The sequence below is a fragment of the Tiliqua scincoides genome, chromosome 3, assembly GCF_035046505.1.
Source record: "Tiliqua scincoides isolate rTilSci1 chromosome 3, rTilSci1.hap2, whole genome shotgun sequence".
In the NCBI taxonomy this organism is placed as follows: domain Eukaryota; kingdom Metazoa; phylum Chordata; class Lepidosauria; order Squamata; family Scincidae; genus Tiliqua; species Tiliqua scincoides.
The window spans coordinates 199,916,070-199,934,767 of record NC_089823.1 but is presented as its reverse complement, the minus strand read 5'-3'; the positions used below and the strand labels follow the sequence as shown (position 1 = coordinate 199,934,767).

The window sequence follows — 18,698 nt, the reverse complement described above, 5'->3', positions numbered from 1 at the left end:
CCTTTGAATTAAGCACTTTATCAACTAAGACATTTGTTGTAGTATGAAGTTAATACAGCTTATAACTTCTTTCCAAAAAAAAATTGTATTACACATTTGACTACCTTGATTTCCTGGATAATTTCTTACTATGGTAGTAGAACCAGACTATGCTCTCTACAGTACTCTAGCCTACTGAGGAATATGTGTGCTCCACCAGTTAAAAACTTGTAAGTGGAGCCATAGCTCAGCAGTAGAACACCTCTTCAAATGCAGACATTCTCAAATTCAATCCCAGGAATCTCCATGTGGGGCTGAAACCCTAGAGAACCACTGCCAGTTAGTGCTGACAATATTGACTAAGATAGGCCAATAGTCTGACTCAGTACAAGGCAGCTTTGTGCTGTTTGTTAACTGTTCCAGGCAACATTTCATTCCTCTTCCTGAACACAAAGTAGTTCCTCACAAGAATGAATAGCTTGTAGATTTTTGTAGATAAAAAATGGTTTGCACTTTCTGCAACTTTGCAGTTCATTTTTCATGTAGATCATTATTCATTTCTAGAACCACTTTAAAAATTATGATGGAACTAGAAAAGGGCTCCAGAGTGAAATTTTGTGCAGTATATTTTGCAGCAAAGTGAATGCTGGAAATCCCACAAAGCTCAGGAAATACATCAGGATAACATGGTGTACTACAGATGTGTCGGACATATCCTCCAGTGAAGTGCTGAACATTTTCTTTCTTGAACAGCCTACATAGTTGTTTTTTTTCACAAAATTGACAAATGTTCACAAATTGTACAAGACTTTCAAAAGAGACACAGGACATTTTCGAGTCAGTAAACTACAGAAAACACATGAAGACTTAGAGTGAAAGTGAGTATTTGCTTTGTTTTTGCTTCTGTTCTAAAATTCATGTGTAGCCAGGATGTCTGGGAATGAGGGCTACAAGTCTATTGCTCCTTGATTCATATTTCTCACTGAGGATGTCACTTATATTTGATTATTCTTATAGGCCATTACTTAAAGGCCATTCAGCTAACCTTTATTTTTGCAATATGCAGTAACTACATCCCTTGCTTGGTGCCCCCCAAACAAACAAACCTACCTGCTTGTAGACACTCTCTCTTATGACGGTCTTTCCAACACTTCACTTTACAAGACTTGCTGCAAGTGTATATCTCAAAACAACGTGTGCAAGGTGATAGGTTCACACCAACAGATCGCCCACACTGGTAGCAATATTTAAAGAATTGTCTGCAAAGGAGGAATATTGTAAAATTCAGTATTATATAAATGTATATAGGCTATTTGTTGGAAAAGACATAGCAAGCAGTCAATGGAATATTAAAAGAATGGGAAATAGATGGATCCATATAGGAAATAAAAATGTGGTCACACACACAAATGATCAAACATTGAGTTGATGGCATGGTGTCTCTCATTAAAGAAAGTAAGTGCTTACTAGGTTTATTTTTTGTTTTCTAATATCAGTGTACATAATATTTGAAAGACTTCTGAGTAGTGGGTGATGAAAGTATTAGAGAAAGAGATGCAGGCCATGGACTAAAGTTACATTCAGCACTTCACTCTTGGGCGCAGATAAAAATCCCACAGTAAACTTATTAAACTTTCCTTAAATTTTAAAGAACAGCCTACAGGTCGCATCTGATCATCTGCAGATTTTTCATCCATGGATTTGACTCAATGTCAGTCCCCCAATCCATACTGAGCCTGGCCCAGGCATGACCTGCAGCCCTTTGAATGTGACTGGAGCAGAACCCGGTCACATCTGGAGGGCATTTTGAGGGCCGGGGAGGCTGTGCGTGGCCTCTTCCCAGCCCTAAAAATGACTTCTAAGGTCTCAGGAAAAGTGAAAGGCTGAAAAACAGAAGTGATGTTCTAAAGCACCCCCCCCCGAAGCTTTAGAAGTCATTCTGAGGGCCGGGGAGGCCGCACATGGCCTCCCCAGCCCTCAGAATGCCCTCTGGATGCAACTGGAACTCTGCTCCAGTCATGTGGTATCTGCTGGGGGTGTCCTGAAATGGAATACCAAAGCAGCACCTGTATTTTTAGCCCAAGAGTTATCAATAGACAATCATCACAAAGCCTAGGTGCTATTTTCACCTGACCAACCTTGAATAATAATTTGGGGCATTGTCACAAGGGCCTGCTAATCAAACTATCTGTCCACCATATATACAAGGCCCTAAAGTAGTCCAATGTATTACAAATCTTAAATATACATCTTAAATATAAAACTGTAATATATGTCACACTATCCCCTGGGTTTCATTCCAGAAGCCCTAAGGGGAAAAAAAATTAGTAGATACGAAGTCAGTGGAAAAATAGCTTTAAAGACCCACTTCCAGGTTTCTTGCTTCCCTTTTGTCACTCCAGAATGCACTAGTATAGACGCTACACCACATTCAGCCACTAGATGGAGGTGTTATAATTATTTAACAGCACGTAGGCAGGAAATTAGATTTTGGTGCTTTTTTCCTTGTTACATTTAGAGGTAGATCTTGGTATTAGTGGTAAGTCAAATTAGGGGATCCCAGAGTCTCACCTGTACTATTATGCAAGAGATCAAGCAACAGGTTCTTTTTTTTTTTTAAGTCAGGTGTGGTCAAAATGGCAGGAAATGCATACTTTAGCTCCTCGAGTCATTAAACTTTGATAAAAGTGAGTCCATCAAGATAGTGACAACACCACTGTGATTCAGCCCACCCTACAGTTAGCTTTAGACTGTGTAAGCTCTTAGAGTAATATGAATTTAGTTACACTGCAAGTCATTCACTGGTCTTACTTTGCTGTGTCTGCTTCTGGTGATACTCCTCCACCCTTATCCATAGTTTTCTTTTTTCCTGCCGCTGAACCAGAACAAAAATGTGCGAAAATGGAAAATTAATGATTATTCATTGAGTCATGCTCTCAGAAGATCTTACCCTCATTTCGCTATGAAGGCTTCACACCATGATTTAGGAATCACATTCTCAATAACAGTTCCTAAGTAGCTTCACAAAAGGTTTATCCAAGTTATCTTTAAATTTATTATAACATTTAGGGGTGAGACCATATAATCCAGTTGATTTACTAATCTTTAAATTGAGTGATCTCTTCATCCACAGTAATAGGGTCATTCAAATAATCTGTGTAATGTACAGCAAATTTAAGTATACAATCTAGACCAGTAGTCCAACCTTTTCCTTACCATGAACCAAATAAATAAATAAATAAATAAATAAATAAATAAAGTATGAGATTGGGGACCCCACTATTGACCTTGCCCTTCCCAGGATCCTATCTGCCCACCCTCTGCCTCCATAATGCCCTCCCAGTACTGTTCACTGTAACCAAATATTCTTATTAGAGACAACAGAAAATGTTACCATGAACCCTGGCACTAGCAAAAGCTATTCTAGCACAATTGCTAAGAACCTGAGCAGGACTGGAACATAATCACCTGGTATTTTACACCAGATGCCATCTAAAATAACATGAGATTTTTCAGCCTCCCCTGGGACTATTTTTTCCAGTAGTAATTGTTCACTGATAAGTTACTTATGAATGATCTGAAGGCATCCTAAATTCTCAGTTTTAGTGTCTTCTTTCAATGTATCTAATGTTAACAGGATCATATCAATCCAAGAATAACTATTTTTTGGATTAGAATAAAATATAAATTCTTTGACTGACAGACATTAACATCTCCAGATACCAGTGCATTACCTAGGTCATATTCCATCATAAATGGTTGAAAGCCAGAGTTTATACACCCAAGGACCACTGAAGGTATTTCAGATAGCACTAACATAATCTGATTTAGTATGGAGTCCTTACTGTTTTACTAAACATTTCCTAGCTTTTGTCAGAACCTTAGGCAGATTTATCAAATGTTTTAGTGAAAATAATACAACAGAAAACCAAATGTACTAAAACAGGCTGAGAGTGGTGCCTTAACCATGCCTTATCCACTCTCCTCAATAACAGAAACTAAAACATGATATGAGATTATCATATTGCAAGTTCTCCCCCTAAGGTTGTCAAAGAAATAAATTCACACCATTATTATAGAACTTTTGGTGCTTTCATTTAATAGGGCTGCAATGCAAGAAAAAACAAAATATTGTATTTTTCAGATCATACTGACAGTCATATGAACAGTGGTTCCCAAATGTTTTAGCCCCAGGATCCACTTTCTAAAAGGGCATGCTCTCGGGACCCACATAACTTTCGGAGACTTTAAAAAAACACACAAAAAACAGTTTCACCTTTACCAGCTGCTCAAGCCTGTGTTTTTATCCTTTTTACAATGGGGGGGGGCCTTCTGGACCATTTGTTGAGTTCCTGTTCATCAGACCAGGAGCATTCTGGTGGCCTTATGTTCCCTTTTGCCTGGCCTTGGATAGAAGCCAAGACACATTTGCATATGCGTGACACAGATTTGTTTTTCACTGAGCTCAATATATTTTCCTAGTCAGCTTGGACTGAGAGGAACTTCCTTCTCAATTGTTTTTGGGGGCCTGCATTCATCAATTTGGGACCATTCTGATGGTGTTGCATTCCTCTCGGTCTACCCTTCAAAGTGGACTGAGGCACATTCGCCTGCTCATGAGTACATCCACACATATGGCCCAGTTTCACTTTCCATAGGGTTCCATTCAGTTTCCTTGTCAGCTATCAGCTTGTCAGTTTCACAACACCAACAATCAGGTTGGGGGAGGGAATTAAGATTGGGCTGCCAGTCAGGATTTTACAGTGCTTTTTACCAGAGATATATGAGGTTTTAAACAAAGGAGTATATCTGTACCAGGTTCACGACTTCACAGAATAAAAATTGATTTCAACCTGGTCTTGCACATTATCTATCAAGAAAACGGTATCCACTTTTCTAGAAAGTATTCATTGTAACTTACAAATTTAGTGTTGCATTTACCTGTGTGAAAGTTTGTCTTGAACCAGAATGGGTTCATTTTTAAACTGCCCTGGCTGACATGTAAGACGTAGACTTTTCTCTGAATTTAGATTTGTGCCATTTCCACGCAATATAGGTTGTGTCTCGGCATTCATGGGGGTTCCGTCCCCAGAACCCCAGCAGATGCTGAAAATCGTGTTCAATGAAATCAATTTTAAAAAACAACCTCCCTTTACTCAGAGGTTTTAAAATACCATTGCTTACCATTGTACTTTGAGAGAGCAGCAGCAGGCAATAAATTAACAGCTTAGATTCAGTTCAGTCCAAGGCAAGAGACCCCTTCCTTCTGCCTGAAGTATGCAAAAGAATGCAAAGCAGTGGTAATAATCACTTCCGCTTTGCATTCTTTCCCAAGCTCCAGGGGGAAGGGGTCACTTGCCCCAGAGTGAACTGAGACTAAGCTGTTCTAAACCCCTAGAGCAGTGGTTCCCAAACTGTGGATCTGTGGGTTCTGACCCAATTTTTGGTGGGTCACAAACTGACACACTAGACTAATTCGATTAGACTACAGGTTGAGCCTCATTATTCGCATGGGTTCCCTTCCAAGCACTCACATGGATGGCAAAAAAAAAAAAAAACACTATAGTAAATCAATTTAAAAAACAAAGTTTCTTTGCTCAGCCTTGCTAACCTTTATGATGTAAGGTAAGAGTTATTAAGAGGACAATCCAACAATCAGTCTCTTTCAAAGTGCTTAGAAAGGCTTCACTCCAAGCCCTCTCTTCACCAATGCAAAGTATCCTTCTTTCACATGCTGGGGGGGGGGAAGGGGGGGTTGCCTGGAGAGAGAAGGATTGATGGATTATCAGCCACCTGCCTTCTCTCTCTCTCTCTCATTAAGTAGGCTATTGTTAAAGGACTGTTCAGTTTTTAAAACTGATTTTGAAGGGGTGCATTTTTCCCCTTCTCCAGGGATCAGCACATTCCTTCTCATTTGCAGGGACCATTCCTGTTGAGTCAAATCCGTGTATAAAAATCAGTGTATAAATAGGCTGGACCTGTATGTGCATCAAGGTTAAACAATCTGCTACCTGGGGGGAGTACTATGGCCAAATAACCTTTAAAGCCACTGAGGCTTGAGTTTTTTAGGTGGGTTCCAATGCTAAAAAGTCTGTCCTAGAGAGAGTCTGATTGATTAATTGCCTTTCTGCTGCCTGCATTACAATGGTAAGCAAGGCTGAGTTAAGGGACGTTTTTTGTTTAATTTAAAGTGCCCTTCTCATCGCACTGAGATAAAACCACAGGTGAAAAATCTGAGGATTAGGTTATACCTGTATTCCAAAACATTATTTAAAGATTCAAAATATTTAAATTGGACTCACCAAATTTAATTTTTCGAAGTTCCTCTCTATTCCACTGTTTTTCTTTCCCAATGACACATTCACGGAGTTGTTCACTGAGGTATTCTAACAATTTTCTGCGGTTAATGACAATTTCCCGATCTGGTGGTGACAGAGAATGGAATGGGGTACGTAGTAGTCTCTTATCCTGCAACATGCAATAAAATATAATGTCACGAAGGAAACAGCTCCATATCACCTTTCCTTCAACTATTATCAGAGAGTGAGCCTGGAAGTTGTACAGGAAAAACCAATATGTAATTTGTAAAGATAAAAACACTCTGTAAATGCTCACAAAATCATCATTCTGTTTGTGACAAAATAGAATCCATTTATCTACCTTTCAGGTGCCTATTAATTGCTTGCCTAGATCATCACACATTTTTACTAACTGTGTTCAATACACTCCCTTGTGTAAGTGGTTCTACAAGCATGTAGCCCCTCTGCCCCACCACACCCCCATTTGTGCCCAGCTGTGTATGAATATTCAGGAGAGGGGTTAGACTGTGCTCTGAAAGTAAAATCCTAAGTTGCTGCTCTGATGGTACAGTTGCTGCTGCACTAGCCAAGGGTGCTGCAAAAGTGCCACAAAGCACATTTGCAGCACCCCAAGGGGAGGCCTGCACCACCCTACAAACACTGCATCCTCACAGATGGTTGAGGTCAGAAATGTGCCAAGTGGAAGAGGGGTGGCAGGAGGTGGGGAGGGGGCATTTCTGGGCAGGGCAGGATTGGCAGAAGAGGCTTCTGCCTGGACCTGCCAGTTTTACAGAATAAAGAATCTGCTATTTAGCAGGTACGGATCCAAGTAGCCACATAGGGCAGGCTCCCAGGCTCCACTGGAGAAAAATTACTAAGGGAAATCAAAAAAGGTGCTGAACCAATCAAGAAAATCTGTCACATCTAGCACCGATTAATTTGTCACTCATAGACACAAGGTTCAAACATTTCCAGTGTGATTTTGAAGTTCTATGTGTTAGAGAATACCTGATAGTATTTGAAATATGCATAGTCCAGCACAGTTCCTACTGCCATTTTTGTCTCATCTCCAAGAGTAATTGGCATCAACATGTCTGCACCTCTTGCTATTAGAGTATTTATCTGAGGAGATATTCAGAATAGAAAATTCAGAACATTAAGAGTTTCAAGAGGCCACTCTCAGAACTCCTACAAATCGCTTGAATTAGTACAGGTTCTTAGCATGGAGGCCAAGTTCAGGATTGTGCTCCAAACACAGAAGGGTTTTTTTTTTTTTTACAGTTCTGGAACTCGGGATACCTGGGAGATAGCCAGTGGCTGGTCAAAACTATGAGTCAGTTTTTCTTTAGGACAAGAGTGCAGAGCTCTAATGGCATTTATATTTTTATAACCTTAAAAGAGCCACATAACTAAATCAGCACCCCATTTGGGAAAACATATGAGAATGTATAACACTTTCCTTACCAAAGCAATCTTTTTTGCGAATGTCCAGTTATGTTCATATGCAGGGCTAACAACTGCGCACAGGGCGCTTCCAATACCTTGGCTTAATCGGAGATTTGGGTCAGCTCCGCCTGCCAGAAGTTCAGCCACAGCCTGTGTAATTGCAGTAGAAAAGGAATCTTTCTTAAGAACATCTATTTAATATAACATGCTTACAACATAGTAACATCTAAAGTTTGAGTTAGAATAGAATCCCTAGCATGTATGCACTGCTGAAACAGAGCCACCTGTGTTGGCTCGGTCATGTCGTGAGAATGGATGATGGCCGGATCCCAAAGGATCTCCTCTATGGAGAATTCCTGCAGGGAAAGCGCCCTATGGGTAGACCACAGCTGCAATACAAGGACATCTGCAAGAGGGATCTGAAAGTCTTAGGAATGGACCTCAACAGGTGGGAAACCCTGGCCTCTGAGCAGCCTGCTTGGAGGCAGGCTGTGCAGCATGGTCTCTTCCAGTTTGAAGGAACACTTGGCCAACAGACTGAGACAAAGAAGGAAGGCCCATAGCCAGGGAGACACACCAGTTGACAGACTACACTTGCTCCCAGTGTGGAAGGGATTGTCACTCCCAAATCGGCCTTTTCAGCCACACTAGATGCTGTTCCAGAACCACCATTCAGAGCGCGATATCACAGTCTTTCGAGACTGAAGGTTGCCAACTACCAGTGAGGCTAATTCAATAGAGGGAATGGGTTCAGTTCAACACACACACACTTTTCTTGCCATGGCAGCAAAATGTGATGCTTCCACAAATATCAAGTGCTAAGACCCCCACCACTATCATCCTACTATTGCTCCAGTAAAAGTGGCAGCAAACCTAAGCTTTGATGCTGCTGCCTCTGGCACAGCAAAAGTAGATTGTAGGGAAGCCTTTTGCTGTGGCAGCATCAGGTTACAAAGGAAGCATTCCTCAGCATTTGCTGTGCCAAGTCTATCCTTTCACAGGAGCTTGTCCGCTTCATCTAATCAACAAGCCCAAACTAGATCTTGCTAAGAAAAAGATGGTGCCCTCTTCTCTCAGCACAACCCCGGTTGTCAGTGCATCAAGAGGAACAGCTTGGCTGAAGGGAAAAGGAAACCTCTTCCCACAAGCAACCTGGCTTTACCTCCCTCCACCACTCTATCCAGAGTGAAACACAATGGGCATGGAAAGGGACTGTAGCCTTTCCTTTGCTCCATCTAAAGCAGCAACAGCCTTCTAACGCTATTGTGAAGACATATTGGCAATTTTTCTCTCTCTAGATAAAAGTGACTGCCCTGTGTCATATTCAAAAAAGTGTAAAAAGAAGGAAACTCACAGGAGAGGACTTTCCTGCACCTCCTCCCTGCTGCAGCCTCCACTGCCTCCTGAAAAGTGTTAGGAGACCCTCAAGAACAAGATGGCATGTGGTGCAGAATGCTGCAGGGAAAAGGGGAAAATCCACAAACATCATGCAGAGGTAACCTGTGGGTTGGGGGGGGGGTGGGAGAATAATGCTCACCAGATCATTTCCACTGGCTATGGCCAGTGAAAGAGGGGAATGGCCACTCCACAGGACATTTGGGTTTGCACTGTGATCTAAAAGAAGATGAACAATACTGCTTGCATTCTGAAAGGGAAGAATAAAATACCATCAGAGGACTCAGATTTCTTAACTTAGCAAAAAAATAACAGAATCAGACATTTGTTATAAATTACATATTTAATATAAAAAAAGCACACACACACACACACACATTTCTTATTCGGAAGCTAAAGCTGAATTACCCTTTCATGATTTAACAAGATGAATTTGTTCAGAATATGTGACAGAGCTAGAATTGATACAACACCACCACTGAAGTTGTAGAATTAAACTTATGTAATTTACATACATTCCTAGATTCTCCTACCAGAACAATTATTAACGCACACACACATAGTTTTCACCCACATGCACCCTGCTGTAGGAGCTTGCTCACTCAGCAAGCCCCCCACATGCACATACATTCCGTTGGCTGCACAGTCTTGCTCTCTTTGCTAAGTGAATGGGGAAGCCTGTGCACAGAGAAGCATGCACAGGGATCCTGATCAAGGAGACAGGCTACCTAGGGAAAGTACTGAAAAGAAGTTGCAGTCCATGCTCCAGTTATCTTGTATTATAAAAAGAAAAACTTGTTTAATGAGTTAATCATCACCACTTTATAGAAACTGAAATTATAAATATGTGCTGCTGTATTCATGTGCATTCTTCTCTTTTTTACTGTACCCTCCCCTTTCCTCCTCCTGCAGAAATCAAGACTGCAACTCTGCAGAGGACAAATCTGCCTTTTTAAATGTTAATCTGTAACATGCCATGTACATTAACAGCCATGCTGCTACTTGGAAACAGCACCAGAAACATGGCGGGGGGGGGGATCTTGCATCTTTGTCCCCTCAGTATCTCCATCAGTCTCCTTTGGGAAAAGTATCTGGGATAGAAACACCACCCCAAGGAGACAAGCATCTGGTGCAGTCTGGCCCTGGTTGCTAGAAGCACAATTCTAGTGGGCATGTTTCCCCATGGCCATCCTAGAACCTTTAAGACTAGGGTTCCCAACCCATGGTCTGCGGACCACTGGTGGTCCACAGCGCCCTCCCAGGTGGTCCACGACCTCTCGGATGAAAAAAGAAAAAAAATGCCCTTCCAGGAAGAAAAAAAGCCTCTGCAGCGCCAGCAGCCAATCAGAGCAGCTCAGAGCCAATCAGAACATAGCCTTTCTCCATCTCCTGCCTCCCCCCCTCCACCTCCCTTCCCTCTTTGTCTGTGAGTGCCCAGACAAGCAAAAAAGTGAAGTGCAGGCGCCTTGTAAGGTGCGCGCCTTTGTGCGGCCTCCTGGCTCAACTGCATGCAGAGGAGAGGCACCCTGCCGCCGCTGCCTCCAGCTTGTTGCCTCCGTTCCTTGACCCTGTGACTTGAGGTGAGCCCTCACAGCCTGGTTTTTCAGGAGTCAAATCAGGACTGCAGCCAGCCTGGGAAGTCTCACAGGTGGGCGGGGGGGTGAGGGCCACCACCGCTGGAGGAGGAGGTGGAGGTGGGGGGGGCCTGAGGAGGAGGAACAGGCTCCCAAAGGCATCGCTGGCTGGCTGACTGGCTGGGGGGGTTTCCCTGGGAGTGGGTTCCTCTGGATGCGATTTCCCTGGGAGTCCAGACTCCAGCTGGCCAGGGAACACAGAGTTGGAGGCAGTGTGGCAGCAGGAGAGGGGAGAAACAGAACGCTTAACCCCCAGCCATGGTACCCCCCTCCCCAGTTGGCAGGATTGGGCCCCCTAGATGTGCTCTTCTAACGCCCAGGGGAGGAGCAAGGGATCCAGGCAACCAGGTTTTGGCACCCCTTTTGGAGAGGGAAACAGGCAGCACCTCTGCTGTCTTACTGCAAGCTGCCCACCTGGGGAGAAGCAATCCCAGAAGTTGCAGAACAGGCACCACCGTAGCCAAGTACAGCAGGTGCAACCCCTGACTCTTCCTCTTGTTCAGAGCACCAGATACTCACATAGATATTCAAATGGACAGCATTTGTTTGTCAGGATAATAAACAAGAAAATGCTTTGGAACCAAAGGACCAAGAACGGAGGGGGAATAATTTGGTGGTAGTGTGTATGCTTTGCATGCCCATGGTATCAAGCTCAGTTCCTGGCGCCACCAGTTAAAATCATCAGAAGCAGGTAATAAAGATGAGACCCTGGAGAACTGCTGCCAGTCCAAGGAGAATATATCGTACAAGGCTAGGTGAACCAATGGTTTGACTCTATCAAGCAGCTGCATATCTTTACACAACTAGTTCCATATGCCAGAGGGACTTTTGGGCTTTAATTCTTTGAACAGCTGCCCTCCACAATGCATAGGAAACAACTTTTGAAACCGAGAGGGCTTTTAAAAGCAGTTTGCAGCATCTTATAAAGGTCAGTCAATCAAAAATTCCACTGGGTAAGACCAAACCCCCAGGACCTCTAGAACAAGTTGACCTTGAACTACATAATTGAAGGGAAACATACTCTGACCTCTGCGACCAGTCGGAGGACTAAAGGCTACTGAGTGGCTACCACCTCTGTCTCCTATGAACAATATTACAGCAAGGAGACCAGCCTGGCAGGATCCAGAGGAGGACAACTGCAAGGATCTCCTCACCTGCCTGACCACAAAGAATAATAATAAGCCATTCTGAGGAACATTTGGGTTATAAATCAATCAAGATAGCTTCTTTGGATCTTGGCCAATACTAATAACTTCAAAAAGGATATCGTGGAAATGGAAAAGGTGCAGAAGAGAGCGACCAAAACTGGGCTGTAGCACCTCCCTTATGAAGAAAGGCTAAAGCATTTTGGGCTCTTCAGTCTAGAAAAAAGGCGCCTGGGGGGGGAGACATAATTGAGACAATACAAAATTATGCAGGGGATAGAGTGGATAGAAGGTTATTCTTTTCCCTCTCACACAACACCAGAACCAGGGGACATCCACTAAAATTAAGCGTTGGGAGAGTTAAGACAGAAAGCAGAAAATACTTATTTACCCAGCATGTAAGTAGTGTGTGAAACCCCTTGCCACAGGATGTGATGATGGCATCCGGACTAGATGCATTTAAAAGGGGATTGGACAAATTTCTGAAGGACGAGCCCATCACAAGGTTACAAACCTGATGGGTATGTGTAAACTCCTGATTTTAAAAGTAGGCTACCTCAGAATGCCAGATGCAAGGGAGGGCACCAGGATGCAGGTCTCTTGTTGTCTAGTGTGCTCCCTGAAGCATCTGTTGGGGCACTGCGAGATATAGGAAGCTGAACTGAATGGGCTTTGGTCTGATCCAGTGGGGCTCTTATGTTCTTATATACTTTCATGAGAACTTTCTATAGTAATGAAGAGTATTTTTACATCTGGTTAATCAATATGAAACAGACAGCAAGTCTGCTACACAAATTACTTTCAAAAATGCTGCACAAGAAAGGCACAAGACAGTTCCACTGTGGTAAAATGGTTTCTGGCGGCACACACAACAAACCTCCAGCATCCATTTTAAGAGCATTGCTGCAAATTGTGGTAGTGCAGAAGGACTGCCACCATACTCAACAGGTACATCCAATGGCAGCAGAGGTAGGTAGAATAGGGAGGGGAAATGCTGGAATGGGGAAAAGATGGGGGTATCAAGGCCAACAAGGGGGAGGTATCAGTGACAGCACTTGCACTGCCCATATCCTATTCCCCCTCCCAGCCTTCATCCACCTTCCCAGGCCCAGCAAAGTAGCTGGCACAGGTCCGTATAGACCCATCAGGGTAGTGAAGGCTTGCCCTGGGACAAGGGAACAAATGATCTCTTACCTTGAGCAGGCCTCCAGGACCCAATACCCCCTGCAGGATGCAGTGCACACCCCATTGATATGGCTGCATCCGCTTGGGGGAGTAAGGAAAGGCTGGTAAGTCTGTAACTTTTAAATTAAACGGTTGTAAAAGGACATTAAAAATAATGGACAAAATTCCTGTAAATAAAGTCCTACCACAATTACAGACTCTTAATTATGTATGAGATGATAAGAGAAGTGCAGCTGGGTTATTGAATTTTTATTTATGTAACAGAAAGAAGCAATAAAAAACCCACAAAGCAACGAATTTCTGTCATTGAAATAATCTGCTCTTGAAATGAGATGGTATATGGGACACAACACATTATGGCCTATTACGCAGGTCTCTTTCCAGCTTTTCTAATTTATACAAGACCCATTATCAAATGCTATTAGCAAATTAAAAAAAATGTTTAATGAGAAAGCCCAAAATGCTTTCAATATGGTGATTAACTTCATTTAAGATTTCCCTTTTTAACCATTTTAAACAATGTAATGACCAAATAATTACTACATCTACCAGCAATCCTCTCCCCCTTCTTCCAGGGCCATAGCTTCCAGAGCCATATCTTTGGCTCAAGTTCCATGCCTGTTTAAAAAGAAATAAGTCCCAGTGAATTCATCAGGACTTGTTTCTGTGTAATCATCCATAATTTCGGGGTGTAACTGTCCCTTATCATTACCATCTGATTCAGCTTCTCAAAACTGAATAAAAATAATACATACAAGGCATGTAAGAAAGTTGGAAAAAAGATGGAGAGTGAAGGGGAGAAGCTCCCACTACTCTTATTCATGAAAATCTAACAGAAACAGATCTATCAAAAGGCATCTAATGTTTCTGTCCTACTATAGAAGGCTATGTACCGCTAGAGTTGAGAGATTTTCTTCATCTTCAAGAGAATATTTGACTTCTAATGTTGAATGAGAATTCCACTACAGCAGCCTATCAAAACCCACTTTTGGGGGCATTTCAATAAGTTTCAAACCATAAAGGACACAACTCATAAGAACATAAGAACAGCCCCACTGGATCAGGCCATAGGCCCATCTAGTCCAGCTTCCTGTATCTCACAGCGGCCCACCAAATGCCCCAGGGAGCACACCAGGTAACAAGAGATCTCATTCTGGTATCATCCCTTGCATCTGACATAGCCCATTTCTAAAATCAGGAGGTTGCACATACACATCATGGCTTGTAACCCGTAACTCAAGAACTGTCTTGCAACTCAAGAACTATCTGGCTAGTTAGTCCCAATTTATAAAACATGGCTGATGATCAATGTAGTCTTATAATACGTGGGGAGGGTACAACTATACACAGTGTGGGCACCTCATGACTAGAGTATCTCACAGCATGTTAACAAAGTTAATAGCACCTGGGGACCTCCATATTGCATTGGGACTGGAGCAAGCAAAGTTCTCCCTCAAACTGAATAGTCCCTCCCATCAAGCTACTATTTGACCTGGAAGGGAAAACAATTGAAAATATGGTGCCTGTATATTTTAGTCTATGGCTCATATAGCAGCAGAGATTTGAATTGGGAAAACAGCCACAGGGAAAGGGCTAATACTCCCCACCCAGCCAGCTTGGACAGCACAAGGAGCTTGGACAGCCAGCTAGCTTGGACAGTTTTAAATGCCACTTGAACAGCACAAGGAGCTGTAGGATTCCCCAGGAAACCCCCATCACAGCTCTGCTCCCAAGCTGATACAGGGTAAAGAGAGTGCACAGGATCAGGACTCCTTCAGCTCTCATTCCCAGTCCAAGAAACTATGGCTTGTTCAATTGTACTGGACCACACTGTTCACACTTGCTGTTAATATGCAATCAGAGCAAATAATACTTCCCGCATCATATTACACAGGAAGACACTTGTATGACTACTCTGAACAATACACAGTCTCACGTGAATATGCTGCCAGATTAGCTTTAGCTTTAAATTACATTCTGTTTATGCTTGGCTGGTTAAAGTTTCTTACATTACAGTCCTATGCACACTTACCAGGAACTAAACAAAAGCAGACGTAGTTCTCAGTAACCATGCATAGGACCCAGCACAGCTAGCGCACCATCTCTTGTTTTTGTTGTGCTTGGGTCTGGCTCACACTCTCCCACATCATGAAATAATGTTGTTTTCTTGTTGCTAATGTTGAATTTTTGCTTGACTGCTTTCAGACCTTTCCAGTCTGGGAAGGGATGCCAACTTTGAATTTAATGAAATAATACAATCCTCTAATGGCCAAAGTTTAACATCACTCCAGATTTTTGCCTTAATGTGGGACTTACTCTAGCTCTGTTTCAGTACCAATAGCACAATAATCACAAAAATAATAAGCACTAAGAGACAGGTTTCCCATATTTTTAAAGGGCTACGTAAGCAATCACACACCAGTGTTAGAGCAGGGGACTATTCAGCTTTGGAGGGTTGGGGAGAGGAGAGGAGATGTGTTGTTCATCAAGGTTACTGTCAAAGCACTTTCCCATAGCAAAAGGGGGCAACTGCAACTCACATCTCCTATAAAGTAGATCACCTCCATACATTAAATCTATGCAGACTGTTTAAATATTTGGTAGTTGATGTGAACCCTAGTGCTTGTAATCCTATGATGTTTGCTCAGACATACATGACATTGTGTTCAATGAAACTCACAGCTCCAGTCCTATCTGAGCCTTGGACTCCAGGAATTCGTGTTCCAGCACCACAACACCCTTTGTGGCTGCAAAAAAGCCAGGCCACCATCACATGCTTCTGGGCCACTGCCACAAATGGGCAGAGGCACAGCACACATAGCAGCTACCAGAGGCTCCACCACTGTCAGTAATTTGACAGAGGGATTGGGAAGGGGATGGAGCAGAGGGGTCTCTGGAGGGGAGGGAGAGGGGAAGGGGAGGGGAGGGGAAGGATCCCAGCAGCACCATTGTGTGCCAGGATCCTATACCTTCTTTTAGAACACATCCCTTCCCTTTTTGCTCATTAGACATTTGCTAGGTATATAGCTGGCATAGATCCAAGGAGACCTATAGAGCACTAGGAGGCCTACAAAGAATAAAGAGACAAATATTCATCTCTCCCAGGCCTCCTGATCACTATCCTACCACTGGATGTATCACATACCCCACTGGCACAGCTGCATCATCGCCAATGTTAGGGAATATGATTGGGATGTTGCTCTCAGATATGCACACTTAGGATAGCAGCCTTATAGCACACTCCTAAGCATGTCTAGTCAGAAATAAATCCTATTTAACTCAATAGGACTTAATCCCAGGTGTGAACAAGATTATAGCCTTGCTGTAACTTTACTTACATTAAAACACTTTAGAGGTCTAAGAGCCCAAACTTATCCAATTTTCCAGTGCTGGTGCAGTTGTGCCAGTGGAGTGTGCGCAGCATTCTGTGGTCAAGGGGCTTTCTTAGGGTATGGGAACATGTGTTCCCTTACCACGGGGCTGCATTGAGGCTACACTGGAGCTGGAAAGTTGGATAGGATTGGGACCTAAGGCTGCAATTCTATAACAACAACAACAACTGGGTATTTATATACTGCCTTTCTGGTCATCAGATTACTCCTCTGACTTTATTCAAGGCGGTTTACATAGGCAGGCTGCAGGTTAAACTTAATGATTCTTACTCTGAGTAAACATTTATAGCAGCCATTTTCAACCACTGTGCCATGGCACACTGGCGTTCCACGGATGGTCTTCAGGTGTGCCATGAGAGTTTGGGGGAGGGTCATTTGTTAGTAGGGTCACTGAGGGATGTGAGCCCCTGCTGTCAATGACTGTGCCTTGTCAATTGCCAAAAAATTGTTAGTATGCCTTGACAAAGTTAGCACCAGTGTGCTGTGAGATGAAAAAAGGTTGAAAATCACTGATGTATAGGATTCTGCTATAATAAAACCAGAATATTTATGTAGCCTGGAAGTCCAGTGCTCACTCTTAGGTGAAGAATTCAGTCATCTGCATAGACATCTTGGCCATGCAGGGGAAAGAGAAGGCTGCTACTAGCTCAACACTGAGTCCAGATTTCTACCTATGTACACTGAGTATCAGATATAATATAGCACTATGAATATCTGTTTCCAGATAATTGAATTTCCTCAAACCACCAAACCTTCTATGTTATTAAGGGGGAAGGATTAGATTCATAGAATATCGATATGCAATTCCTCCTTTTAAAACATTAATTCCTTACAAAGATAACATGCAAAGTTTGAAGACTATGAAGAGTACGGATTACAAGTGCTAGAGAGACTGACAGTTTCAAGTTGCAAAATGAAGGATTCTCAGAACTATCACTCACAGCATGATTATCCTCCCTTTCACAGGCCATATGAAGAGGTGTCCTACCACCTTCCTCTGGAACAATGGTACATTCAGTGTAGTATGTTTTGGGTGGTCCAAGTTCATTATAAAGTTTAATTATAGATGGTGCTTCAGTAAGCTCAGTCTATAGGCAGAAATGGAAATGATTATCGCATATATAGTAAGCCAAATTATCACTCTTCCCTAACAGAGAAGCAGGCACTAGTTCCTAAACTATTACGTAACAGTATTTCTTTCCTATTATGAGAATTTTACCGTTTCCCTCAGCAATTTACTGAATAACTATTCTGAAGGCTCCATACAAAATGCTCACTATTGTTCAGGTTACCTGCATTTCACAATTGTACTGTGCAGTGCAGATGAGCACATGAAGCTCCTAAAGCAGTTCACCTATTGGTTCACCTAACCCAATGCTGCCTACTCTAATAGAAGCTCCCCAGGATCTTGGACCAAGAACATGCTACCTGGAATCTTTTTAAGTAAAGGTGGTGGTGGTGAGAGCTACTGACTGCCCACCCAAGCTCAGCAAAACCATTTAGGAGGAGAAAGTAGAGACACATAGTCAGAGAAAAACCACATATATAACTTCACCAATTTCTTAAATATACAATGGCTGATTTTAAGCAAACTAACACATCATGTTCATCATTATGTGAACAAAGTTGGGAGAAACTAAAATTTCACATGGTCCTTGCTCCTCTTGCATGATGAAATTCCTACCCTTACTTCCTCATTGTCCGCAAACCACAGTTGGAATTGGGTCTGAATGTGGCAAATCACATTTTCTTTTAAATGGAGACTCCAGACTACAATTTAATTTTGTTTTGGGACCCCAGTTTAAGGGCAAACTGAGGCATGCATAAGTCATGCCTTGCAACATTCAGACAGTGACAAACTATCATTTGCTGAGAACTAGAAAATAAAGTGAGGAACTATGGTATGCAAGGGGAGGAGTGAATGCAGAAGTCCACAGCTCCTCCAGACCTGTTCATGTAGTACCAAACCACATTTTGGTGTCAGCTTAAGTGCACCCACTGTTGTGAAAACATTTTAAGCTACAGGCGTGCCGACCTCGCAGCTATGTGAAACAACTGATACCAGAGATGTCCCACCCCCACCCTCCGAGGGGACGGGAACTATGCTCCCCTCACTTCCAGAGGATATTCTGAGCCCCAGAGAGGCTGCACACGTCCGCCCACAGCCTCTGCAGGCCTCAAAATGACTGTTTAAAAAGGAACAAAATGAGACTTCTGGTTTTT

General features: G+C 42.7%; 1 protein-coding gene across 1 annotated transcript in view; it reads right to left on the bottom strand.

The window, feature by feature from the left end:
* Positions 1-18,698, bottom strand: part of ANKMY1 (ankyrin repeat and MYND domain containing 1) — a 50,492-nt gene that overhangs the window by 6,856 nt on the left and 24,938 nt on the right. The window contains exons 9-16 of the mRNA XM_066621502.1: positions 17,417-17,563; positions 9,262-9,369; positions 7,743-7,874; positions 7,287-7,400; positions 6,282-6,447; positions 2,791-2,854; positions 1,634-1,636; positions 1,090-1,238 (exon numbers count right to left, since the gene is read on the bottom strand). Of these exons, the coding sequence (XP_066477599.1) occupies positions 1,090-1,238; positions 1,634-1,636; positions 2,791-2,854; positions 6,282-6,447; positions 7,287-7,400; positions 7,743-7,874; positions 9,262-9,369; positions 17,417-17,563 (883 nt within the window). The remainder of the gene's footprint in view (positions 1-1,089; positions 1,239-1,633; positions 1,637-2,790; positions 2,855-6,281; positions 6,448-7,286; positions 7,401-7,742; positions 7,875-9,261; positions 9,370-17,416; positions 17,564-18,698) is intronic.